Below are 25407 nucleotides of genomic sequence, written 5' to 3'. Positions count from 1 at the left end.
CCCGGTCCTGAGCCATCCTTAAAATTATTGTTACGCATGAGCTCATTGTTCCAGCCACTGTCAGTCCACCTCCTTGAGGGTCTTCCTCTTTTCCGCTGACGCTGTACTCTGACGAGCGTGATGTTCTTCTCCAGGGACTGATCCCTCCTCAAACTAAGATGCAGTGTCACCATCCTTGCTTCTAAGGAGCATTCTCGTTGTACTTCTAAGACAGATTTGTTCATTCTTTTGGCAGTCCATGGTGTCCAGCTTAGTGTCCAGCTTTCACATGCATATGATGCAATTGAAAATACCATGGCTTGGGTCAGGCTCACCTTAGTCCTCAAGGTGACATCTTTGCTCTTCAACACTTTGACGAGGTCCTTTGCAGCAGATTTACCCAATGCAATGCGTCTTTTGATTTCTTGACTGCTGCTTCCATGGCAGTTGATTGTGCATCCAAGTAAAATGAAATCGTTGACAACTTCAATCTTTTCTCCGTTTGTCATGATGTTGCTCATTGATCCAGTTGTGAGGATTTTTGTTTTCTTTATGTTGAGGTGTAGTCCATACTGAAGGCTGTGGTCTTTGATCTTCATTAGCAAGTGCTTCAAGTCTTCTTCACTTTCAGCAAGCAAGGTTGTGTCATCTGCATAACGCAGGTTGTTCATGAGTCTTCCTCCAATTCTGATGCCCTGTTCTTCTTCATATAGTCCAGCTTCTTGTATTATTTGCTCAGCATACAGATTGAATAGGTATGGTGAAAGAATGCAACCCTGATTCACACCTTTCCTGTCTTTAAACTGATGAGTATCCCCTTGTTCTGTCTGAACAACTGCCTCTTGATCTATGTAAAGGTTCCTCATGAACACAAGTGTTCTGGAATTCCCATTCTTCACAATGTTATCCATAATTTGTTATGATCCACACAGTCGAATGCCTTTGCATAGTCAATAAAACACGGGTAAACATCCTTCTGGTATTCTCTGCTTTCAGCCAGGACCCATCTGACATCAGCAATGATATCCCTGGTTCCACGTCCTCTTCTGAAACTGGCCTGAATTTCTGGCAGTTCCCTGTCAATATACTGCTGCTGCTGCTCTTTTTGAATGATCTTCAGCAAAATTTTGTTTGTGTGTGATATTAATGATATCATTCTATAATTTCCACATTGGGTTGGATCACCTTTCTTGGGAATAGGCATAAATATGGATCTCTTCCAGTCAGTTGGCCAGGAAGCTGTCTTCCATATTTCTTGGCACAGACGAGTGAGCACCTCCAGTCCTGCATCTGTTTGTTGAAACATCTTAATGGGTATTCCCTCAATTTCTGGAGCCTTGTTTTTTGCCAATGCCTTCAGAGCAGCTTGGACTTCTTCCTTCAGTACCATCGGTTCCTCATCATATGCCACCTCTTGAAATGGTTGAACATCGACCAGTTCTTTTTGGTATAATGACTCTGTGTATTCCTTCCATCTTCTTTTGATGCTTCCTTGGTTGTTTAATATTTTCCCCATAGAATCCTTCATTATTGCAACTCGAAGCTTGATTTTTTTCTTCAGTTCTTTCAGTTTGGGAAACGCCGAGCGTGTTCTTGCCTTTTGGTTTTCCATCTCCAGCTCTTTGCACATGTCATTGTAATACTTTACTTTGTCTTCTTGAGAGGCCCTTTGAAATCTTCTGTTCAGTTTTTTTACTTCATCAATTCTTCCTTTTGCTTTAGCTGCTCAATGTTCGAGAGCAAGTTTCAGAGTCTCCTCTGACATCCATCTTGGTCTTTTATTTCTTTCCTGTCTTTTCAATGACCTCTTGCTTTCTTCATGGATGATGTCCTTGATGTCATTCCACAGCTGATCTGGTCTTCGGTCACTAGTGGTCAATGCATCAAGTCTGTTCTTCGGATGGTCTCTAAATTCAGGTGGGATGTACTCAAAGTCATATTTTGGTTCTCGTGGACTTGCTCTGATTTTCTTCAGTTTCAGCTTGAACTTGCATATGAGCAATTGATGGTCTGTTCCACAGTCAGCCCCCGGCCTTGTTCTGACTGATGATATCGAGCTTTTCCATTGTCTCTTTCCACAGATGTGGTCAATTTGATTTCTGTGTGTTCCATCTCCTGAGGTCCATGTGTATAGTCACAGTTGATGTTGGTGAAAGAAGGTATTTGCAATGAAGAAGTCGTTGGTCTTGAAAAATTCTGTCATTCGATCTCCAGCATTGTTTCTATCACCAAGGCCATATTTTCCAACTACTGATCCTTCTTCTTTGTTTCCAACTTTCGCGTTCCAATCGCCAGTAATTATCAATGCATCTTGATTGCATGTTCGATCAATTTCAGACTGCAGCAGCTGATAAAAATCTTCCATTTCTTCATCTTTGGCCCTAGTGGTTGGTGTGTAAATTTGAATAAAAGTCGTATTAACTGGTCTTCCTTGTAGGCGTATGGATATTATCCTATCACTGACAGCGTTGTACTTCAGGATAGATCTTGAAACGTTCTTTTTGAGGTTGAATGCAGCACCATTCCTCTTCGAGTTATGATTCCCAGAAAGGTAAACTATATGAGTGTCCGATTCAAAATGGCCAACGCCAGTCCATTTCACCTCACTAATGCCTAGGATATCGATGTTTATGTGTTCCATTTCATTTTTAACAATTTCCAATTTTCCTGAATTCATACTTTGTACATTCCAGGTTCCAGTTATTAATGGACGTTTGCAGCTGTTTCTTCTCATTTTGAGTCCTGCCACATCAGTGAATGAAGGTCCTGAAAGCTTTACTCCATCCACGTCATTAAGGTCAACTGTACTTTTGAGGAGGCAGCTCTTCCCCCGTCATCTTTTGAGTGCCTTCCAACCTAGGGGGCTCATCTTCCAGCACTATATCGGACAGTGTTCCACTGCTATTTATAAGGTTTTCACTGGCTAATGCTTTTCAGAAGTAGACTGCCGGGTCCTTCTTCCAGACTAAGACAGACTAGGAAGAAGGACCCGGCAGTCTACTGAGAGCTACTACTGCTAACCAAAAGATCGGCAGTTCCAACCCACCAGCTGCTCCTTGTAAACCCTATGGGGCAGCTCTGCCCTGTCCTATAGGGTTACTATGAGTTGGAATCCACTCGATAGCAATGGGTTTGGTTTTTGGTTTTGGTGACCATCCACTTGTACCTGACAGGGCCTGCATAGGGCGTCAGGGCTCGCCTAGCCCCGAAGTTGTGGGTAAAGTTGGGACAGAATCTGCATCCTTCTGGGCAGAGGAGGTTCTAGTTTCCACCAGGTTTGGGGCAACATGTAGTGATGAAAACTTACTTTTCTTGAACTATGTCCACATTCCAGGCACCGTGCTAAATCCTTCTCAAACATCTCATTTAATATTCAGTAACCTATGTAGGTGATATCTTCATCTCTGTCAAATGAGGAAACTTAGAACCAGAGAGGTTAAGTAACTTGTTCAAGATTAAATGGGGCTAGTAGCAAAGTCAGGATTGTTCTATTTCAACCCTTTCCTTTTGCCAGTGAATGTGAGGTAGTCCTAGAGCCAAGGTATAAGTTTTTAGAGGGTTCGTCCAGCCCCAGTGTTTCACTCTAGGTGATTTTATTCTCTTTCCCCAGAGTCCTGAAAATACCATTTGAAGTGTGTGGCCAGAAGTACAAGGTAGAGATAGGTTTGGACCACCAGACAAGGAAGAGCAAGGCCCGCTGTGCACAATGGCAATGACCTCTGGACTCCAGCTCCTGGCTGCCCTGGAGCAGGATGAGATCCTGATGGTGAAGGTGGAGGAGCCGTCCCTGGAATGGGAAGACCCCAGCCCTGAGACCTTCTGTCAGCTTTACCAGCTGAGCCACAGACCAAAAAAGGGCCCCAGCTACAGCCAAACGGGTGAGTAGCTGCCTCTAAAGCAAAGAGAAGTATTGTAGGTGAGGGAGGGGGGAAGGAAATGGGGGTCATAGGAGTGGGAGCCTGTGTGGGTATGGGTGGGAGTGAACATGGTTTCCATAGGGAGCTGGCTTGGGTAGAAGCAGATGCTACACAGCCATCTGTGCCTTCATAGGGGTGTGTGTGTGCACGCGCACACCCGTGTGTGTGAGAGAGAACTGTGTGGGCTCAGCCCGTGACTCTCTGTTTCTGTGACCCTAACACTCCCCAATATGTTTTCTCCTTTTCAAAACGGGCAGCTGAATGTTTGACATAACACCATGATGAATCTAAAAGGTTTTCTCCTTCCTCTGCCTTCCTTCTCATTTCCACATACCTTTGTTAATGACTTTGTTTTGATCTGATGCAAATAACTTTGTTCTTTGTTTTGATCTGATGCTTATAATTTTTTTTTTGTTCTGTCCGAACACCCTTGACTTACAGACCCCCCACAGGGAGATCTGACATGTATCTCTTTAGTCTGATAAAGAGTCTCTGGTAATGAATAACTCCTCCTGCCATGCCATCTGCAGGCTACAGAGACACTTGTAACCCTTGTAAAAATCCTATATAAGCTCTAATGTAAAATTGCCTTTTGGGACTCCATAGAGACAGCCTGCATTACTGTCGTATCGCCGGTGGTAGACACTTCCTAAATAAACTTTCTCACTCTTTCTGACTTGGAATACGTTTCATTGGCTGACTGCTTCAGGGCACAGACCCTAATCAGGCAACAGCTCCTTCCCCAGGCCCACAGGCCTCCCAGGTTCAGGAGACAGCAGTACCCTTCTTTTCAGCCTGGTCCTAGGTGAGTAGGGTGGTACTGGGCCTACAGTGCATGCATGCACACACCCAACAAGTCTGTCCTGGGGCCAGGTCTGCGTGTTTCTGAGCCGCCCACCCCTTTGCCTCAGCTTTTGCCTCCAGCCTTTGCCCCAACCTTTGCCTCCCGGGAGTCCTGTCTTCTCTCCACATGCCTCCTGAGGGTTAGGCAGGGGACCTGGAAGAGTCTGAGGCCCCGCAGTGAGCCAGGGCAGTGACCACAAACCTGCTGTGAGCTTGTCTCTGGGGAGAGAATGTAGATTCCTCTCACATCTCTGGTCTGGAACGGAAGTCCACTTGGTTTTTTTGTTGAATTGGTGTTTTTAAATAATAGTTTTATTGAGATGTAATCGCATACCATACAATTCACCCATTTAAAGAGTACAGTTTAGGGGTTTTTAGTGTATTTGCAAAGCTATGAAACCATCACCACTATCTAATTCCAGAATATCTTCATCACCCCTCAAAAATACCTTGCACCCTTTTGTAGTCACCCCCAATCTCCCCTTTCCAAGCCCTAGGCAGCCTCTGATCCACTTCTTGTCTCTATTGGATTTCCCTCTTCCAGACATAGTTTACTTGTTTTTTATCATGCTCCTGGTCAGCCTAGTGCTAGATTTGGGGACCACTGACATAGAAGCATCTTGAGGTCCCCAAGTTACCCACTTTGGGTCCCAGGTCTGGCTTGAGGTAAGGCAGGGAGTGCTACACAGCCCAGCTGGCCAAGTTGCCATGTGCAAGGATCTGTCCGTTTGACTGGCCACCTTGTCCTGCAGCTGTGGGGTAGAACGCAGTAGCCATAGTATAGTATATGTATGTATATATGTGTATATATATATTCTTGCACTGGAAAGAGTAACTTATAGTAAGTAATAAGTGTGCGTTAAGTTATCAGTCTACATGAAACAAAGACTTCACCAGCCTGAGACCAGAAGAACTAGATGGTGCCCAGTTACCACCAACAACTGCCTCGACAGAGATCACAACAGAGCAGGAGAAAAATGTAGAACAGAATTCAAATCCACATAAAGAGACCAGACTTACAGGTCTGACAGAGACTAGAGGAACCCCTGGAACTACGGTTCCGCTCTGCTAACCCAAAACTGAAACCATTCCTGAAGCCCACTTTTCAAACAAAGATTAAACAGGCCTGTAAAACAAAAAATCACATACCTGAGAAATGTGCTTCTTAGTTCAATCAAATGTATGAGACCAAATGGGCAGCTTCTGCCCAAAAGGCAGGAAGGGACAGGAGCTGGATGAATGGACACAGAGAACCCGGGGTGGAAAGGGGGAATGCGCTGTCACATTGTGATGACTGCAACCAGTGTCACAAAACAATGTGTATAAATTTTTGAGTTATAAATTAACTTGAGCTGTAAACATTCTCCTAAAGCACGATAAAAAGAAAAATAAAATTATAGGAGTCCTGGTGGCATAACGGTAAAAAAAATAATAAAGGTAGTTCACTGTAAGAATTTTCTTGCCGTCCTTGCAGGAGACCCACGTTGATTCTCAGTCAATGCATCCCATGCGCAGCCAGCCAACACTCGTCTGTCTGCGGAGGCTTGCACGTTGCTGTGATACTTGCGTGTTGCTGAGCAGGTTTCAGTGGAGCTTCCAGACTAAGATGGACTAGGAGAAAGGCCTAGTGATCTACTTTTGCTAATCAGCCAGTGAATACCCTATGGATTGCAATGGTCTGATCCACAACTGATCATGGCAGTGGTGCAGGCTGGCTGTTCCGTTGGGCATAGGGTTGTCATGAGTTGGAAGCAAACTTGACGGCAGTAAAAAACAACATAGTAGTTATAGTGTTAGAAAGAGGTGGAGGGGTGGGTAACAGGAGATCAGGCCTGCATGAACATGGATAGGGTGGACAAGGTCTCCGCCAGGTGCAGAAGGGAAGAGGTTGAGGAGAGGTGAACTCCAGGTTTGGCTCCTGCCTGCAGGAGCCATGGGGGGGTGGCTGCACCACAGCTCGTGGCCTCACACAAGGTGACGAGGGCCACCCACTTGGGGCCAGGTCTGAGTGGGGTGCAGCTCAGTGGGCTGCAGCCAGAATGCCCTGCGGGGGGGCTGGGGGTAACGTGCCCTGTGGGGAGACCTGTCCCTTCCCCTGGGAGCTTTGCGAGCTCGGCCAGGTGTGGAGGCCGGTCTCCGGGATGGTTACTCTTCTTCTCAGGCCTAGCTGCAGTGGCCCTGCATTTGCTGTGTGTGGCGTGCTTGGTCAGGGGACCCAAGGCACTTTCTAGGCCACTTCCCTCCTAGCACTTGTCACTAGCTCCCACTGCCTACAGGTACCAGCCCAGTAGCCTTCAGACGTTAGTGTCTCGGGGATTCCTGAGATCATGGCCTCGCAGCAAAAGGACTTCACTCTTGCTGTCCACGTGCATTGCTCCAGCTTACCACAGGTGGAGGGAATGCCAAGTCTGAATTGGGAAGAAGTTAGTTTTTAGAGGACGTATTTGGGTTGGGATGAAGCTTAGGTTGATCATCAGCAGGCCCCAGTGATAGCTCCTATAACCGTGGTTCTCAATGAAGTGGGCATGGGGAGGGCAGTTTTGTCACCTAGGTGACATTGGTCAACATCTGGAGACATTTTTGGTTGTCTCAGCTGGGGGAGGTGCTGCTGGCATCTAGCGGGTGGAGGCAGCAGGGTAGTAGTGAGGTGGTCCCGTCCTGATCCCAGTTTTACAGATGTGGGAGTGTATGTTTAACCCCATGTTGGGCTTTCTGGGAGTGCAGGTTTGGGGAGAGTAGGGACCTGCCTGGAGGCTCGGGCCTGGACAGCCAGCCTCCTCATGTATCTCGGGGCTGCCAGTGGCCTCCCTCGTGAGCCTCTCCTTGGTCTTGTCCCTGTGTGGTGCTGTGTGCTGATTTTGAAGATGCCTGCTCCCACCCAGGCCCCCAGACGCCCTCCTGTGTTCTGTACCACATGATCCCTGGGTGGGATAGTCCTCATTCTGCAGATGCCAAAGCAAAGAAGTGAAGTCATTTGCCCAGAGTCACATAACCCGGGGTCCTGGGCCCAGGGCCAGACCAGGGTCCTCTTGCCCTGTGCCTTCACAACAGCAGTGGCTCCTAAATATGTATCTGCGAAGAGGCCCTGGGGCTGCCCCCTGAGTATACAACAGGTAGGCCAAGGTGCTGGGACCTCTTCAACCAGGGCAGCCATCTCAGCCTTGGCACTATGAACACTTTGTTCTGGATCATTCCCTGTGGTTGGGTCCTGTGCACTCTAGGATACTGAGCAGCATCCCTGGCCTCCACTCACTCGAAGCCAGTAGCACTGTACCCCCAGCTGTGACTACCAAAATTGTCTTCAGCTATAGCCAAGGACCCCCTTGGGGGGCAACACTGCCCCCAGTTGAGAATTCCTGGCCTAGCAGTTAGGAGCACAGATTCCAGAGCCGGCTGCCTGGGCTCTGTAACATACTCGCCAAGCAACCTTGGGTGACCTTGGCTAAGTTCCTTAACCTCTCCACCCTGTGTCTGTTTCCTCGTCTGTAAAGCAAGGGTGATAGTGACACCTACTCAAGTGGGCGCCACAAGGATTTAGTGAGTTCCCACTTATCTGCACTGCCATCTGCCTCCTGAGTCTCTGTCAGGCTTCTCTGTGAGATGTTCTGAGGGGAATTTGGAGAGCAGGGGTTAATGAGATGGGAAGCTGCCAGCCCAGCCTGGTCACCTGACTGTTAGAAGTGGTTTCCTTTCCACCCTGGCTCCCTGTGACCCCTTGGGCATTGTGCTCCTCTCTCCTTATGATTTCGTTCTGGGCCGATGATGGTGACAACCCGGGGAGGACACACCAAGGAGGATAGAGCGGTGCCCCTGACTGCGCTAGGGGACCTGGCCCCTGCTTCCAAGCCAGGGCCCTGTGGGCTGGCTGCAGCCTGAGAGAGGGGGGCCACCTCTCTGCTCCAGGTGTGGGAAAGGGTTCATCAAAGCCTCCCACCTGACCCAGCACCACACTGTGGAGAGGCCCTGCGTGTGCGCTGCCTGTGGGAAGGGCTTCAGTGACTGTTTCCGCTTCAGCGCCCACCAGCACATCCACATGGGCAAGCAGCCCCACACATGCCTGGAGGCAGGAGATTCCATGGGGCACCGATCTCCACAAACACTGCAGACCCACACCACAGAGAAGCCCCCTGCATGTGTGGCCAGTGGGGAGGGCTCTCTCTGACAGCATCAGCGGGGGGTCCCCAGGAAGCCCGCAGAGCAGGGGACGGAAGCTCTGGCCAGCCCCCCGGCCTCAGCCCTGCACAGACTTTGGTGCCCCTGGGGCCAAAGCTGACCACAACACACAGTGCTTCTCATTTACAGGAACCTTCTAGAATTCCACAGTGACAATTCATGAAGCCACCGCAGTCACTTACAGAGAACCAGAACCCTGCTCTCAGAGCAGCTTCACGTGGGTCTGGTTCACCCCAATGGGTGCAGCACCTGAGCGTGTCCTGGACGCCCAGCAGGTTTGCCCTGATGGGCACAGTGCCTGAGCACGACCTGGAGGCCAAGCAGGGACAGCAAAGGGGTCATTGGTGGTAGCTGCTTGCGAGGTAACTGTCCCTGGCCTTGCCTCCATCCTTGCTTTCCAGTCTTACTGGGGTGTCAGCAGGGAGGCAGGTATGTGGGAGTCACCTTCAGAGCTCCTTATCTTGCGCAGGGTGGGGACGTCTGGCATGGAAACATAAAATCCCGTCCTCATGGCCACCCCAAGCCAGGTGAGGAAGCTGGGGTTTGATTGAGCTTGACCCCTCCCCAGAGTCAGGGTTGAGGGCTGCCCCGCTCCTGGGCCAATGGGTCATTTTCTGGGACTAAGCCTTCCTTCGATGCCCCACTGGGTCTTTCTAAGGCACAAAGTCTCACCTTTGAGCTTCTGTGTGGACTCCAAGGCATGTGTTCCCCTCTTACCTATTCACATCCGTTGTCAGGTAAGTGGCAGGAGGCACAGCATGGAGTCCTCTTTTGGTTTCATCATTGCAGCGTCAGGGGGCAGCTGCTGAGCAGGGCCTTCTGGACCATTCCCTCCAGGCTGAGTAGCTGTCCTGTGGCAGGTGGCCCTGCCTTCACCCCACCCTGCAGTACTCTGTTCACTTTGTTTTTAGGTAATACTGTTTTTGATAAAAGTTTACATAGCAAATCAGGTTCCCACTTGACAATTTCTACACAAGCTGTTCGGTGACATCAGTTACATTTTCACAATGCGTCAACATTCTCTAATTGCATTCCGGTTGTTGCGTTTCCAGTGCTCTAGTTTCCCTGCCCCTTTTCTCTCTGCTCCATTCACTCTGCATGTCACCAGTCCCTGTGCATGTTCTCATGTTACCTGTCAGCACAACCCCAGTCTCTTCGTTCCCTCAATAAATGACCCCACTCTCCCCCTGAGCCATTTGCTCTGTCCCATGTGTTTTCTGGAGAGTAGGGCCTCCCAATTCGCAGGTGGTCTGTATCTTCTAGACCAGCTCTGGGGGCTCCTGTGGCAGAGTACCCGAGTGCTAGCCCTGAGCCAGCACTAGTTCCCAGCCTCATCTCCCTCTGCTGACCATCCGCACTCCCGTGCAGTCTCTGGCCCCCAGACTTCTCATTCAAGGCTATGGCCAGAGGTGGAAGCAGTCTGGCTGGGGTCTGCACTCTTGGGAGACTAGAACTGCCTGGGCCAAGGCTATCCCACTGGGCCCCTTCCAGCGCTTGCTCATGCCCTCAGCTGTGCCTCTGGCTGCCTCCATTGGTCCAGGTATATTCCCCTTCTTGCCTGCATCCCCTCACCCCTTATCACCATCATCATCCTCATGGCCAACATGTACGGAAGGTCTTTGTTCCAGGTGTGAGTCTCTGCTGTGATACTGCCTCTCATGGGTGGGGAAACTGAGGCACAACATATGTTAACACCTTGCTCGGGTGATGAAGCCGGCTCTTGCCCCAGGTCTGAGCTTCCCCTGCTCGCCTACATAAGACAGTGATTCACAAACAGCCGGGCTCAGAGCAGAGAATTTATTTTCTGTCGCTGTTTCAGAGACATTCGAAATGAATTTGCTGGCATTAAAAGGGGGAGCGATGGGAGAAAAGGGGACTAAAGGGGAAAACCACCTTTGCTCTTGACAGTGAGGCTGGCAGTAGCTGAGGACATCAGGAACCAGACAGCACCCTGCTGTGTGCATCCCACAGCGTGGGGTGGGTGAGGCCTCTGCAGGCTGGGGGAGCTGGGCTACAGGAGACAGCAGCTGTGTGAATGAAGACTGCCCCTCACTGGGGCTTGGGGGCTGGGGGGGGGCCTTGTGGGGCTACTCCAGTTGGGGGGTCTCCAGTGTGGGTGGGTCAAGTGGAGTTGAGTGTGATGGTCTGTGCCAGGTCTCAGCCACCTGTGGCTGGCATTTCGTGATGTAACCACTGGCAGAGGCCAAGCAGGACCTGTCCCATGTCTGGTGCTCAGGTGCAACGTGTCTGCTGTTTGACTGGAGGTAGGTTGGGACCTGAGGTGGTTTCTCTGCTCTTTCCATGGGGCGGGGCACGGAGGGGGGTGTCTAATACACTGGAAAATAGCTGGGGGTCCTTGGGCAGGAGGACAACTCGGGGCTAAGAGCATAGGTCAGAGCAGCTCTTTGTAGAGGTGGGCAATGGGGGCATGGCAATGACAGGGTTGATCCAGGAGGTGGAGACCTGAGATGCCCGTGTGGAGTGGGGGCCTTGGCAGGGAAGAGGGGGCCCAGCTGTCCCCAGCTCTGGCTGGTTATCGACAGGGAAGGTGCTGTTCAGTTCCACACAGAGGTTCCAGCGGCTAGAACATTTCTGTGTCTCATCCATGTGTGTAAGGTCTGTGCTCTCTTTAGTTGGCCTGGACCACCCTGGAACACACTTGTGCCTTTGTGTCTTGGTTAAAGAGAAAAAAGAGAAAGCAGATTCCAGCCTTTTCTCCTTTATGAAAAGTCCATTTGGTCTTGTGTGTGTGTGTGTGCGTGCGCGCATGTGCGCGCACACATGCGTGGTGCGCATGTATCCAGGGACCCAGAAGATCAAGCTAAATTCTGTTAAGACCCTTCCACCCCTGCAATTCTCTAAGCAGTTTTTACTTTTTAAAGCTTTCTATTTCTAAAAGAATTTGTGTGATGGAGATGACAGATGTTCAGTAAAGAGAAAGGATGCAGAAACGGGAAAGACAGACAAGGCTCTGACCGTCCAGAACTGTCAGAACAAAGCCATCCTGCGGGGTCTTTCCATCCAGTCTCAGAGGATGGGGGTCACCTTATTTCCCAACTTCAGGTACACCTGCGTATGTACACCCTTGCTCTAAGTGCACGTAGAAAATTCTGACGGGATTCTAACAGACACTCGGGGGTCCCTGCTCAACAAATCACGCTCCTGGGGGAACACAGGGGAGAAGGTACATCATTGGGCTCACGTGTCCATGGAAAGCCAAGTCTCCCACCACCTCTCCACAGGTCTCCTTACCTGAGCCATCTATGGTTGGCCCAGTGGAGTCATAATGGCCTCCCTGTCTGTCGCTGGCCCAAGAGAGCCCCCCAGGGCCCTGGGACTTCCTCCTGGAAATGTGGCCGGGGCACCCCGCCCCAGGGCCCAGAGTTTGATGTGCTGCTTCTTCCTCATTCCCAATCCAGCCGTATCTTCAGGGGCCTGAGCCTTCTGGCTGCTGGGACCCTTGCCAGCACCCAGCTTGGGTGCAGCTGCCCCTTTGCAGAAGGCGCGGAGCTGCTGGAGCAGCTGGCTCTTGCCGGTGCAGTCCCTGTGACAATGAAAGGACCTCAGTCAACACAAAGTGGAGGCCAGACCTCCCAGCTTCACCACTGAAAAAAGGGAATGGCAGCTTCTGCAACAACATCGATTCCCTGGGAACAGAAGTTAAGGACATGATTCTGGTAACCTTGGCCACTACTGGGTCCCACCTGGGAAGCAGGGGCCACATGGCTGGAACTTGTGGCTTCTACTCAGTGCCCTTACAACGCAGAGCAGAGTACCCGCCTCCCTGGAATGACTCTGGGGTCCCCACGGCCTCCCCATGCAGCTGGCAAGACAACTAGAACAATGTCGTCTCTGCCTCTTCTGAGTTTGCTCTCTGAGTTTAAGGCTTTGATCCTGGTTAAACCTACTGCCGGAAAATTCTAGGAGGAATTATACAGACCAGAGAGGTCCTTGTTGCAGGAGCTCTCCTGTGCAGTTGGGCTGATTTCCCAGTCAGCGCGTGGGGGATGTTCAGATCATGTCAGAACTGCCACTGTCTGACTACTTTCCATGTTCCCCACTCTGGAAGAAGTCCTTTATGAATAGAATCCTTTGAGGACGGTCTTACAGATGAAGATGTCTTGGCGAGATTACATGATTAGCTGAAGGCGGTAGTAACAGAAGTGAGCTAGGTCTGATGCCGGAGCTCACGGGCACAGCACAGGTGCTGGTGCCCAGTTCCATAAGGGACTGAGCTGTCTCCTGCTCCTTAGGCCAGGAGAGTAGCACTTCCTGTCACAGGCAGTGCCCTCAGCTCTGAGAAAAACAAGTCCTTGCCATGGGTGGTGCTGAGAGGAGGAAAAAGACACTTCGGTGGCCTGTCACTAGACTAGACACAAGTGCAAAAGCCCCGTGTGTGCTTCCAGAGTGCTCCCTGGTTCTCGAGATGCTAAATAAAAAGGGAGGGTGGTGGCCCAGCCACTGAGTCAGATGCCTACTGCCTTGTTAAGGGCTTCCCAACCCAGCTTTTTCTTCCCCCCATTTTCTTCTGATGGCTGTTTGTGTGCCACATTTGGGGGCATTCCCAAAGGGTCGGCTCTGCAAGCTCTGCCGTGACAAACACTGCCATTGTGTGTCATTAGCCCTCGACCTGAGCCTCTTCTGAGTTGGATGCTTTGCTATTTATTCCACACTGACCTTTTCATTTCTGGCTAACAGCCATTGCTTTATCCCATCCCTACACATTCTCTTCTCATCCATAGCTGCGCTAACAGGAAGCAGGATAAATTTGCAGGGCATTTTTCCAGAAAGAAGATGTAGTAATCCCTTTTTGAGAGTGAGTTAGGTATCCTCAACAACAGCTGGAGGACAGCAGACCAGGCTGAGACAGGCACTGGGCCCCAAGTGGGCTGTCTGTGGGCTCCTGCACCCCACTCCCCCATGCGGGTCCCTCAGGTGCAGGACCCACAGCTGAAGGCTCCAGTGTTAGACATGCCAAGGTGAGGGCAGGCTGGGGTGCAGAGATGGGCATCCAGGGTGGCAGGAGGCCCCATGCCATTGGGGCGCCTTTGTGGTTACCGGAGCTGCTGGGGGGAACAAAGTGCCCCCTCCACCGGGCCCTGCTGGTCCCTCGCAGCTGCTGAGTCTTCCTCGCTGTCAGAGGAGCTGTGGCTGGAGCTGGGGGAGGAAATGTGGGCTCACCCAGTCCACCCTGGCCAGGCCCAGGTTCTCCCCTGGGACTCGGAGCCCTTGGGCCTCCCTGGGAACCAGGGTGGGCAGGCAGAAGCCACCATGTGCCCACTGGACAAGGCTTGCTCAGAGCCCAGCCTGCGGAAGTCATCCTCTGTCCTGGCCCCTCCTCTCCTGCCTGGCAGTATCTGCCAACTGGACCAAGTGAAATTGTTGGCCTGGTTCCTGTCAAAAGGACTTTTTAACTGAGAATACCCCAAGGACTCCCTCACCCGGGTCATCCTCCTCCTCAAATCCCTGTGTCTCCACCCGGGACCACCAGTGGCTCACAAGGTTGACATGGCCACATGCTGCTGCTCTTGTACCTGGCCGGGGACAGGCAGCCTGGTGGCCTGGCCTGCCGCAGATCAATGAAGATGGTGGGCAGCTCCACCAGGCCCTTCAGCCTCATGCCCTGGCCCAGCTCAGCCTGGAAGCCCAGCCTCGTGGAAGCATGTCTGCGGTGAGGAAAGTGGAGCCAAAGCATCATTTCTCTGCGACGATCCCGTGACTGCACTTACCCAACCCTTCTGATGCTCGAGGCTGCCCCTGAAGGACTGTCCTCTATATTGTGGCACTGAGGTAGGCGCTTTAACCCATTTGCCCTCTCATCCTTCAGAACAACCCTCAGGATATAGTCCTACAGTGTCCAGTAGAATTTTTGTGATGATGAAAATATCTGCTTTGCCCAGTACGGGAGCCACTTGCCACAGGGGGCTATTTAAATTTATAGCTAGGCTAGTTAAATTACCAAAATAAAGAACTCAGTTCCTCAGTTGCACTAGCCAAGTGCTCAGTAGCCACATGTGGCTGGTGGCTACTGTATGGATACTTTTGGTTGCCAGTGACAGGAGCTCAGTCCGGCTAGCTCAGGCATAAAGGTGAACTCATGGTCTCTCAGGTTCCTACGAAGGGTGGAACAACCAAAGTGCGGGAAGGACAGGGTACAGCTGGGCCTGTCTCAACCTCTCCCCACAGCCTGCCTTTCTCCCTGTGGCAGGACACGTGGTTGCAGATCGCCCTTCCGCCCTCCTACAGACAGATTGAAAATTACCAGGGAAGGGTGCCAATTGTTCTAGCTGAGGTCAGATGCTATGGCTGGGCCATTCAACTGTGGCCAGAGGGTAGGGTCTTGTGATAACCCTGCCACGCTCTAGGAGGCTGAGTGGATAGTGAAGGGAGATTGTCATGGGGTTTGGGGCAAAAGCAGATGCTTTGAGGCCTGAGTCCCAGCTCGGCCACTTACAGCCCCAGCAAGTCATCCTCTCTGAGCCTCAGCCTTCTCATTTATAAACTGGTTATAACAGTAGCAGCTACCTGATTGATTTTTTGAGATTAAATGAGAAGACGCACATCAAGTGTTCCACTCATAGTAGGCTCAATAAATGCTGCCAGACCACAGCCAGTTCTAAAGACTAAAGGCCAATGGCTGGCAGGAATTCCCACCTGTGGCCGGCCTGCCGCTCCTCGGTGTCTTGGGGTCTGTCTGCAGGAACCTTCCAGGCAGAGGATGACAGTATGGACGGCATGGCACACAGGAGGGTAAGCTGTTCCATGAGCCAGTCTTGGGCAGCAGGCACAGTGTGGTCTGAGGATTGCCAAAGGAGAGGGGGCACATAGTGGGGACCTGGGGCCCTGTGTGACTCACAGCAGCTGAAGCCTCAGGACATCTCGGGTCTCCTTGTGTGGGTATCCATCAGGCTTGTCTACTGTGGTAGCAACGGGGGACAAGGCAGAGCCCCCCCCCCACCCCGCAGCCCTCCCCTCTATTCACAGCCCTTTGTAAGGACTCCCCCTCCAGCTCGGCAGGGCCCAGGGAGAGAGAGCTCTAAGAGCAGGGCCTGCTGTATGTGAGCTTTCTGAGGTTGTTGCTGGGTGCTGTCGAGTTGATTCCAACTCATAGTAACCCCATGCGACAGAGCAAAACTGCCCCGTAGAGTTTCCTAGGCTGTAACCTTTACAGGAGCAGATCACCAGGTCTTTTCTCCTGGAGAGCCACTGGTGGGTTCAAACCACCACCCTTTCAGTTAGCAGCTTCTGAAGTAGGAGTGACTTAAAATTGATTTATCTAGACTCCCGCTGAATGTGGGTTGTTTCCAGTTTTTCATAATTATAAACAACATTGCATCGAACATCCTCAAATACAAATCTTTGCCCATTAGGGTGAGTGTGTGGTTAGGGTAGATTTTAGAAGTGCAGTAGCTTGATCAAAGGATTGGTGCCTTTAAAACAGAGAAGAGATTCTGCCACATTACCCTGCAAAGAGGGTGTACTAATGACAGGATTGTTTTGTGTGCAGGGGCTGAGCAAAGGAGCATAAAAGGCAGGATTTACTTTCCCCTGGAAAGAGAGACATGGGCGGTGGAGGGGTGGGGGGACAAGGAGAGAAGGAAGGAAGACCCAGGAGGTGGGGAGGAGGAAAAGGTATGGGTCCTGGGCAGGCGCCGTGTCTGAAGGGTCTCTTGTATCTCTAGGGCCTGGCCCACACCTCAGGTGTTGAATGAGTGACTGAGTGAATGAATGAAGTCTTTTAAGGACTGGCAGCATCAGTGTCCAGAACCACAAGGGGCTGAGCAAGGGGGCCAGGAACGCTGCCCAGTGGCAGCGTTCAAGGTCAGACCTCGGCCTTGGCAGTGGTCAGCTGCCCGCCACATGTCTCCAGGTTCTCCGTCTCCCCAGTCTTCCTCTAGTCCCACCAGACTCTGAAGGATGTAGTCTAAATCCCACTCTTCAAGTTGCTGAAATGATTAAACCAGTGGTTACAAGCTGTCGCAGGGCCTCTGACTTCACAGCTGCTGCTACTGACGGAGGGTTGATCATGGGGTGTTTTACAGTGCAATCAGGGTTTGAGTTCATTACAGCATTTGAATATGGGGTCCCTGTTCTTTGTGGGTGGCTGAATGAACTGCCTCCAGTAAAGTGGGAGCTGCCTTTCTTGCACCCCTTTCCTTCAGTTTGTTGGGCAATGCTTCATTTTTGGAGGCTACCCTCGGTGGTGCAAACAGTTAATTTCTTGGCTACTAACCAAAAGGTTGGTGGTTCATATCCACCCAGAGGTGCTTCAGAAAAGTCAGACACTGAAAACCCCAATGGATCAACAATAACTTTAAAACAAGGATGAGAATGTAAGGGGGCAGGGAAACTAGATTAATGGAAAGGGAACAACCAGAACTTAAATAATGAGAATGTTCACACATTGTGAAGAATGTAAGCAATGTACACTGAACAACTTGTATAGAAATTGTTGAATGGGAACCTAAAGTGCTGTGTAAACCTTCACCAAAAACACAATAAAACATTATTTAAAAAAAAAGCCCTATGGAGCACAGTTCTACTCTGACACACACGGGGTCTTCATGAGTCAGAATTGGCTCAATGGCAATTGTTTTTTGGGTTTTTTTTGGCACAAAGATGTTGTTTGATCTGGAGGAAGGTCAGTGCCATTTAAAAATAGGTTCATACAGGTTTAAGATAAAATACTTAAAATAGGAAAATGCATAGAGACAAACCTCTATGACAGGGTTCCTTCTGGTTCAAACCCCTGCTGAGAATTTGCTTTTCTACTCCAGATATACTGGATCAGAATCTACACTTTAACAAGATCCCAAGGTGATTCTTATGTATACTAAATTTTAAGAATCACTGCTTCTACTAGTGGTTCTCAGAATTGGCCCCTAAGCAGGGAACTTGTTAGAAATGCAAATTCTCAGCAGGGGTTCGAACCAGAACAAACCAGTCTGAAGCCTTGAGCAGAACATGTACCAATTCAACAGTTTCTACAATTCAGTGGCATTGATTGCATTCTTCAAGCTGTGTAAACTCTCTCACTCTCTTATCTGAACTATTCCTCCCCACACTGACGTAAACTCACTGGGACTTCCACATTTTGAGAAATATCCTTAGACAAAGTCTTGCTCTGTATTTTATCTGTGGTTGTAGATGGTATTGTGTTTATAAACATATGCTTGGAGTTAGTGTTCATTGTTTTTCCTCTTTAAGGGAGGCTGGGGTCTCCTCCTTCTGCTCCCCCTCACCTCACCCCGAGGATGGTGTCTGCTGGGACCACACCCCTGGAGTTGGTGAGCTGCAGGTGAACCTGAACCTGGGCCTATGGTGGTAATGGACTGGGCTAGTTCCCTCCCCAGCGCATGGGGCGGGGGCTGTGCCAGCAGTGGAGACACCCACCTGGAGGGAGAGCACAGGCCAGCCAGCCTGAGGTTCCCCTGGTGGCATCTGCGGCCTTGGAGCTGCTTCTTGAGGTGTCTTCTTTGCCTGCCTGTGGTCGCCACAGGCTGAGTCCTGGGCCCCCCGGGTTACTCTGTGGAGCATATCCCTCTCTATCATCTTTCTCCTCTCTCGTCTCAGGGCTCTGAGGTCCACAGAAGCAGAGCCTTGGTGGGGTAGCAATGGCACAATCGGAGCCTCTGTCGCTAGGGCTCCCTCTGCCCGGGTGGAGGTGGGGGCTTCTCCCTGTGGCCCCCCGGGAGGAGTCTGGGGCTCTTTAGTGCCGAAGGAGACACTCTCAAGGGCACCTTCCTGCCACCTGGGGCTCTCCTCAGGGATCCTAGGAAGAGAGCTGGTCTCACCACGGCTCTGGAAAGGCTTTTGGACGTCCCTTCCTTCCTGAGAGGCTGAATCCTTGGTCCTGGACTTCCACTCACTCCCAAGCTCCGCAGCAAATTCCACAGTCACCAGAGCTGGCTACTGGGAAAAATGGGTCCATGCTTAGCATCTTTTAAACATATATACCGTAGGGGTTGTTTTCTTATTAGCCTTAGGGAATTGTCTCCTAATGCTTCAGAATCGATGTCGCAGAAGGGAATGTGTGTGTGTGTGTGTAGGGGGGGTGATGGTCCTGGCACAGGACTGCTGTGACTGCTTTTGTTATCACACCTACAGTCTCACCTGTATCACAGCTAGACCCTGACATGAACCAATAGGCATGATTGTGTTTCAGAGACACTTGGCCTTCAAGCAGGGCTCGAATCTACACAATGATCCAGGGAGCAGTGGTGGTTCTGGCAGAATTCTTATCTTCTATGCAGGAGATCAGGTTCAGTTCCTGGCCACTCCACCTCATGTGCAGCCAGGACCCCTCTGTCAGTGGAGGCCTGTGTGCTGCTAGGATGCTGAACAGATTTCAATGGAGCCTCCAGACTAAGACAGACTAGAAAGAAAGGCCTGGTGATCTACTTCCAAAAATCAGATGATGGAAGCCCTGTGGAGCACAGTGGTCTGATCTACAACTGATCATGGGGATGGCACAGAACTAGGCAGCATTTCGTTCCCTTGTGTATGGGGTTGCCATGTGTCAGGGGCCAATTCAATGACAGTAGACAACACAATGATAAATATAAATCTAAGACAACATTGGGAAGCTACCACCAAGACATGTACTCGGTTAGAGATGATGACACACCAGGCATCTTGCTATTTAAGTTCAAGAATACAGTGGAGCTGTACAGCAATGGAGTGATTTTTAAATTATCGATAATGATAACAGTAGCCACCACTTATCACTGCCTGTGGACCTGGACAACATGGATGACCTAATCATCTTCCAACCCCAGGATGTGGGTCCCATTACAGCTGCCACCTTACAGATGAGAGAGCTGGGGCTCAAGAGCATTGCACATGTTGTCCTAGGCCACACAGCTGTTAAGTGGCAGCCAGGAAGAAGTCCAGGCCCTCTGACTCCAAAGCAAGGCTGTGGCCTCATTCACCAGCTGACTTGCCCATCCCAGAATAAAGGGGGAAAAAAAAGGAATCGTGCAGGAGAGTTGCCAAAGTAATTGTAGGAACAAAGAATGCACAAAATAAAATCACATGGGCATTTTCCACCTGAACTAAGCCAGGGTTTTGTCCACCCGGGAATTTCTCCTGTGTCTCAGTCATCTCAAACAAATGTCTAGGCTTGGCTGTGTGGTTTCTGCCACAGTGACAGGAAGTGGACAGGTTTGGCACAGTGGTCCTATTCTGGTGCTCAAGCCCCCTGCATCTGGTTAATGAAGATGATGGGTCCCTCGGAGCTGGGCTGGGCTGAGGGAATTGAATCTGGAGCTGCTGCAGTTACCTGGGGCATTCACAGCTCTTCATTATGGAAGTGGGTTAGAGCCTCTAAAATGTTTTCATTGGAAATGGGAGGTTTAATCACAACCACATCGAGGGAGCTGAACAGGTCCAGCCAGTCAGGGACCTCCCCAGTAACAACGGGTTCTGCAGAGGCAGCAATTCATTTTCAGAATCAAGCCATTCCCTTTATATAGAATTCTTGGTCCTAAAGGAAGTCCTGAATTCTTGAGTGTCTTCTCATATTTGTTCAAGGTTTTTTTTTTTTGTTGGTTGCTGTCAATCAATTCTGACTCATGGTGACCCCATGTGTGCAGAAGTAGAACTGTTCCATAGGGTTTTCAAGGGCTGCTACCTTTCAGAAACTTATCACCAGGGCTGTCTTTTGAAGTGCCTGAGTGGGTTCAAACGGCCAACCTTTCGGTTAGTAGTAGTACGCTTAACTATTTGTGCCACTCAGTGACTTCTATTGTATCATACACTAATTCAACAAGTGTTTAGGGAGCTCCTATTTACACCCAAGGCTCAAGCTGGGAGTGAGGGGTCTCAGGCACCTCTGAACCCAGCTGGGTTAAGGGAGATGTGTTTATGAGAACAAAGTGTGACAAAGCCTCTGCCAGACGGCTCAGGGTGCCTGGTAAAAAACAGGACTGGGGCAGGGGGCAAAAGGGCAGAATCAGACAGAAAACCAAGTGCCCCCCTCCCCCAGCCCTAAGTGCTGCTGGGTTCCTTGGGGGAGGGGCTGATATGGTGGTGAGATGTCTGGCTTCTGAACCCCATGGAGTTTGCATCTGGACAAAGGATGGGGGCTTGAAGAGATGCTCCAGCTGCCATCGAGTTTACTCCAACTCCTGGCGCCCCTGTGTGTCAGAGTAGAATTGCGCTCCACAGGGTTTTCAATGACTGATGTTTCAAAAGCAGATCGCCAGGCCTTTCTTCTGAGTTGCATCTGGGTGGACTCAAACTTCCAACCTTTTGGTTAGCAACAGAGGGTGTTAACTGTTTGCACCACACAGGGACTCAGGACAGATGCTAGACTTGTGCTTTTAGCCGTTTTAGATCCAAATCCCTTTTGGACTCTAATGAGAGCCATAGAAACACACATATGCATAGAAACACACACATGCATGTACACACATGTACACACACATCCACACCCCATTCTGCCCGCAGGGTCCCAGGTAGAGTGGATCCCTGAGGCCTGCATCCCACAGACCTCACAAGGAGACTCATCACCCGCAGCCACCCAGGGCCCGGACACGCCATCATTGGCAGGGTCCTCAGCCAGCTCCTCCGACAGGTCGGGAATCAGGGCGGTTTGATCTCGCTGGAAGATGAACAGCTCCTCTTCCTCACAGTCTGACTGTCGAGACAGAGAGAGAAAGAGAGAGGGCTTTTGGATTACGTGGCAGCAGGCAGGGACGGAAGGGCCTCAGCCCCTCCACCCTCCACCCTCGCCCTCCTGGCCCGGCCTTGCTGCTCTGAACCGGCCTGCGGAGATCCAGCTCTCTCCCCAGCAGCCTTACCCTGCTGGTTTACTCCATCAACTGAGAAATGAACTCAGCAGCACCCCCTTGTGGTGCAGAAATTCAGGGCTCCAGGTTCTGCACGAACCTACCACACCTGAAATCTTGTATATAGCAGGTGCCCAGTTAATGTGTCCTGCTGGATGAACAAAGCCGTGTGTGGTGGCTGGAAGAGCAGAGTCCAGCCCACAACCTCCCCTGTGACCATGAGCCACCACTATAACAGGGGGCCTCGGTTTGCCATCTCTAAAGCAGAAGTGCTGATACCGGCTCTGCGTACCTCACAGGGTCATCGGGAAGATGAGATCAAAGAGGATGGCAGATGTGGACACGCTCCGAAAACTGCAGTGCTCTGAGGTCTAGTTCTCTACTCCCCGATGCCTCCCATGCACTGGATGGTCCCTGGGGCCCAGAAAGCTCTGTCACCTTCACCTCTGCAGGTGCCCCAGGTAGAACATGAACCTGGGCCCATCACTTACAAAACCCTTGCCCTTTCTGTGAAGCCCCCAGTCACACCAGTTTGCAGTGCAGTGCTGGGGGGCTCCTGCCCAACACACCGCCCACCCTGCCTTGTAGCAGAGCCACTATTGCATCTTACACATGTGCTTACGTCCGCTTCCCAGCTATGTGTAGAAGCTGGAACGGCCATTGAAACCTGAATTCAGAGTCGCTTTTTGTCACTGGACATTCTCTGAGTCAGCAGAAACTGGAATATAATCACCGCTACTTTTTATTGTGAGGGAGGGTCTGTGGTAGTGTTGCAGTGTTTTAAAGGGCTTTGTGAATGTTTGTTGAGTAACTGTAGGTGATCAATGGTAACAATGACCAGCATTGAGCATACACCCTGGTGCTGTCATGTGGATGACTTAATCCTATGACAATTCTGTAAGGTGCATATATAAGGGAACAGTTACCTCAGCTTAGGAAACTGGGGCTGAGAGAGTCTAAGGTACTTGCTTACGATTAGACAGTCAGAAAATGGCAGAACTGGGGTTTGAACCAGGGCGTTGAACCGGTTCATTCCGGTCCAATCCCCTGCTGAGAATTTGCCTTTCCACCACAGATACACTAAACCAGAATCTACATTTTAACAAAATCCCCAGGTGATTCATATGCGTAAATAAGAATCACCAGGGGATCTTGTTAAAATGTAGATTCTGGTTCAGTATATCTGGGTAGAAAAGCAAATTCTCAGCAGGGGGTCGAACCAGAAGGAACCAGTTTGAGCCAGGCAGTGCGGAGCCCCAGTACTTAACTCTCATGTGATACTCTTGCCTGTCTGTTGTTCACACAAAGCAGCCCAGGGCATTTGCTGGGACAGGAAATATCCCAGAATGGGGCGGTTTTGTTAACAGTTTACTGAGCACCTGCTCTAGGCCAGGAGCTGTGTTCATGCAAATCTCAGATTTGACCCAGTAAGGACTATTCATGGTTTGCAGCCAAATACACAGGTGAACCAGGTATGGTAACCTTGCCCAGGAAACACAACCAGTTAGCAGTTGAGTGGGTCTGCTTTGATGCTGAAGCCCCTGCTCTTTCCGCTCCGCCACTGTGCCGTTTCCAGCCCTCTGCTGGGCCAGGATGCAGCCAGCACACAGAGTGGTGACTGTTTCAGTGCATCGTGGTGAGCCCTTGGGGGTTCCTCCAGCTGGGGCTTCAGAGCACAGAAGTGACCTGCAAAGAAGCTGAGCACCCAGGTGTATCCAGGGAACAAGGCAGAGAATGTGACAGACTCAGAAGAAAGGATGAAGCAGGAAGCCAGAAAACAGGCTGTACGTAAGGCCGGATGATGCCAAATCAAAATGAACTCGGGCCGCTTCACTGCTGGTTATTAAAGGTCAGAGGGAGAAGCCCACAGAAGCAGTGCCGCAAAGCTGTGTCTGAATTGGCATACTGTTGTCATGGGAGAGAGGATGGTCAGGGTCCTCAGAAGAGAGGTCTGCTCACCCAGGAGGAATCCGAGTCCAGGGATGGGATCTGTTCCTTGACGGACTTGAGGATGGCATCCCAGGGCCCCATGCGGGGCCCCCAGGGAGAGTCTGGCGGGGATGCTGCATCTCTGGACGCCATGGAGCCTGGGTCATGGGGAGCTTTCCAGCACGCCATCATTCAGGAAGCCCTGGGGAGGACATGGGGTGAGGTGAGAAGGGTCCAGATGGCTGAGGGTCAGAAGATGGGGGCTGCTGTTTCAGTGCATCCGCCACCCTGTAGGAGATGGAAGCAGACTGTCAGATCCCTGCCTCTGTTACCCCTTCTGGATCTGCAGCATTCTGTGACTGAGTGCCAGGCTCTATGCTTGCGCCATGTGTGTTTTGTGTTGCGTGTATATGCATGTGTGTATTAGTGTGTGTGTAATACTATGAGGAGTATATATACACACACAATCATAAACAGTGAGCCACAGCTTCCCATACACTCTCAAGGAAACAGCAGGAGACATGAGTAGGGGCTTTTCTTGCTTATTTTGAGCTCATGGAGGGAGGCAGGTGCTTGGAGCACTCTGAACTGAGGAAACTAGGAATGGATATGTCTGGTACATCAAACGCACTGGTGTTGATTCAACTGCAACTCAAAGTGACCCTACAGGACAGAGTAGAACTGCCCCATGGGTTTCCAAGCCTGTAAATCTTTATGGAAGCAGACTGCCACATCTTTCTCCCACAGAGCGCCTAGTGGATTTCAGCTGCTGACCTTTCTGTTAGCAGCTTTAACCACGGTACCACCGGGGGCCCCGGTACATACATCAGGGGGTCTTTTGTGGAGCCAGATCTCTGCCTGGCAATTCAGGACGCAGTATTTCACAGGGCAACAGAATCACAGAGGGGAAAAGGGCTGCCAGAGACCGCTCTTCCGGCAGAGGAGTGGGAAAGGCATTAAAAATAGGAAGAAGAGCGTGTACAGTTGCTCAGAGGAGTGAAAAATGCTCAACATGTTTGAGGGAAGAAGGTGTCAGTGGCTGGAATTATACGGTGAAAATGGGCCAGAGCGTGAAGGATCCTGAACCTCAGGCTGAGAAGTTCGACTCATCCTCGCGGCGAGGATTAAGTCAGATGCTACTGGAAAACGAAGCGCAGAGTCGTCTCTAAATCTGACTCTAACTCCATTTCCGCTTTTTGGCTGCAGCTCGTTGGCCCGCCCCCACAGGCCCCGCCCCCGCCCCGTTTGCCAGGAGGCGGTGGGTTGTTATGACAACTAGACGCCAACGGCCTCAGGGCTGAGCTTTTAAATTCTAAAGCTGGGAAGCGGGAAAACTTACTGTTTTTCATCCCACCCATTTCTCTGTTTTCCCACTGTTTCCTCCAATTACCGACCTTTATTGTGCAGTTCCAATCACCTCAGGCCTCCGCTTCCATCTCCTCTCCCTGCGCGGTCCTGACATGGTTATAAACAGTCTCCAGCAGGTCACTCTGGTCTCAATTCGCCCCCTTGGGTCGGGTGCAATTATGGGGGTGTCGAGTCCTCCGAAATACCCCCCTCCAGAAAGTCCTACACAACTGGACTTCCAACTCCTTTCCCAACGCTCCTCTTCCGGGGCCTGGCTCGTCCTGTCTCCTCTAGAACAGGAATGGTTCGCTGTGCCAGTGGAGGGGCGGGGTATGGCGAGATCCGCCTGCTCATTGGCTGCCATGGACGTCACTCCGCGAGATGGGCGAGCTGACCGGAAGGTCCGGGTGCGGGAAAGGCCAATTCCA

The 25407-nt window shown here is 50.9% G+C and overlaps 1 protein-coding gene across 5 annotated transcripts; it reads right to left on the bottom strand.

The window, feature by feature from the left end:
* Window positions 1-10696: 10696 nt before the first annotated feature.
* DNAAF8 (dynein axonemal assembly factor 8) lies at window positions 10697-25400 on the bottom strand. Of its 5 annotated transcripts, XM_049903003.1 has the most exons (10): window positions 25027-25399; window positions 23663-23834; window positions 21406-21552; window positions 18306-18821; window positions 16741-16858; window positions 15567-15708; window positions 14447-14578; window positions 13971-14069; window positions 12165-12456; window positions 10697-11585 (listed from the first exon to the last, which is right to left on the bottom strand). In XM_049903003.1, the coding sequence occupies exons 2-9, from the start codon at window positions 23822-23824 to the stop codon at window positions 12174-12176; spliced, it is 1599 nt and encodes a 532-aa protein (XP_049758960.1). In that variant the 5' UTR covers window positions 23825-23834; window positions 25027-25399; the 3' UTR covers window positions 10697-11585; window positions 12165-12173. The 5 variants fall into 5 exon arrangements, with proteins under 5 accessions (XP_049758960.1, XP_049758961.1, XP_049758959.1 ...); XM_049903004.1 differs by having other exon boundaries at window positions 10697-12456; window positions 23663-23920; window positions 25027-25400; XM_049903002.1 differs by having other exon boundaries at window positions 10697-12456.
* Window positions 25401-25407: the final 7 nt, after the last annotated feature.

This window comes from Elephas maximus, chromosome 12, assembly GCF_024166365.1.
Source record: "Elephas maximus indicus isolate mEleMax1 chromosome 12, mEleMax1 primary haplotype, whole genome shotgun sequence".
Lineage (NCBI taxonomy): Eukaryota > Metazoa > Chordata > Mammalia > Proboscidea > Elephantidae > Elephas > Elephas maximus.
Note: the sequence above shows the minus strand (reverse complement) of the source record. Positions and strands in the feature narration are given on the sequence as shown.

What these genes read in the sequence shown, in the direction of transcription:
- DNAAF8 (XM_049903004.1), bottom strand. Translation starts at nt 23,824, where the DNA reads ATGATGGCGTGCTGGAAAGCTCCCCATGACCCAGGCTCCATGGCGTCC. An exon ending in TGACCACTGCCAAGGCCGAG is followed by an intron (nt 15,709 to 16,740) that starts GTCTGACCTTGA and finishes GGCAATCCTCAG; the next exon opens with ACCACACTGTGCCTGCTGCC. An exon ending in GAGCGGCAGGCCGGCCACAG is followed by an intron (nt 14,579 to 15,566) that starts GTGGGAATTCCT and finishes TCCTCACCGCAG; the next exon opens with ACATGCTTCCACGAGGCTGG.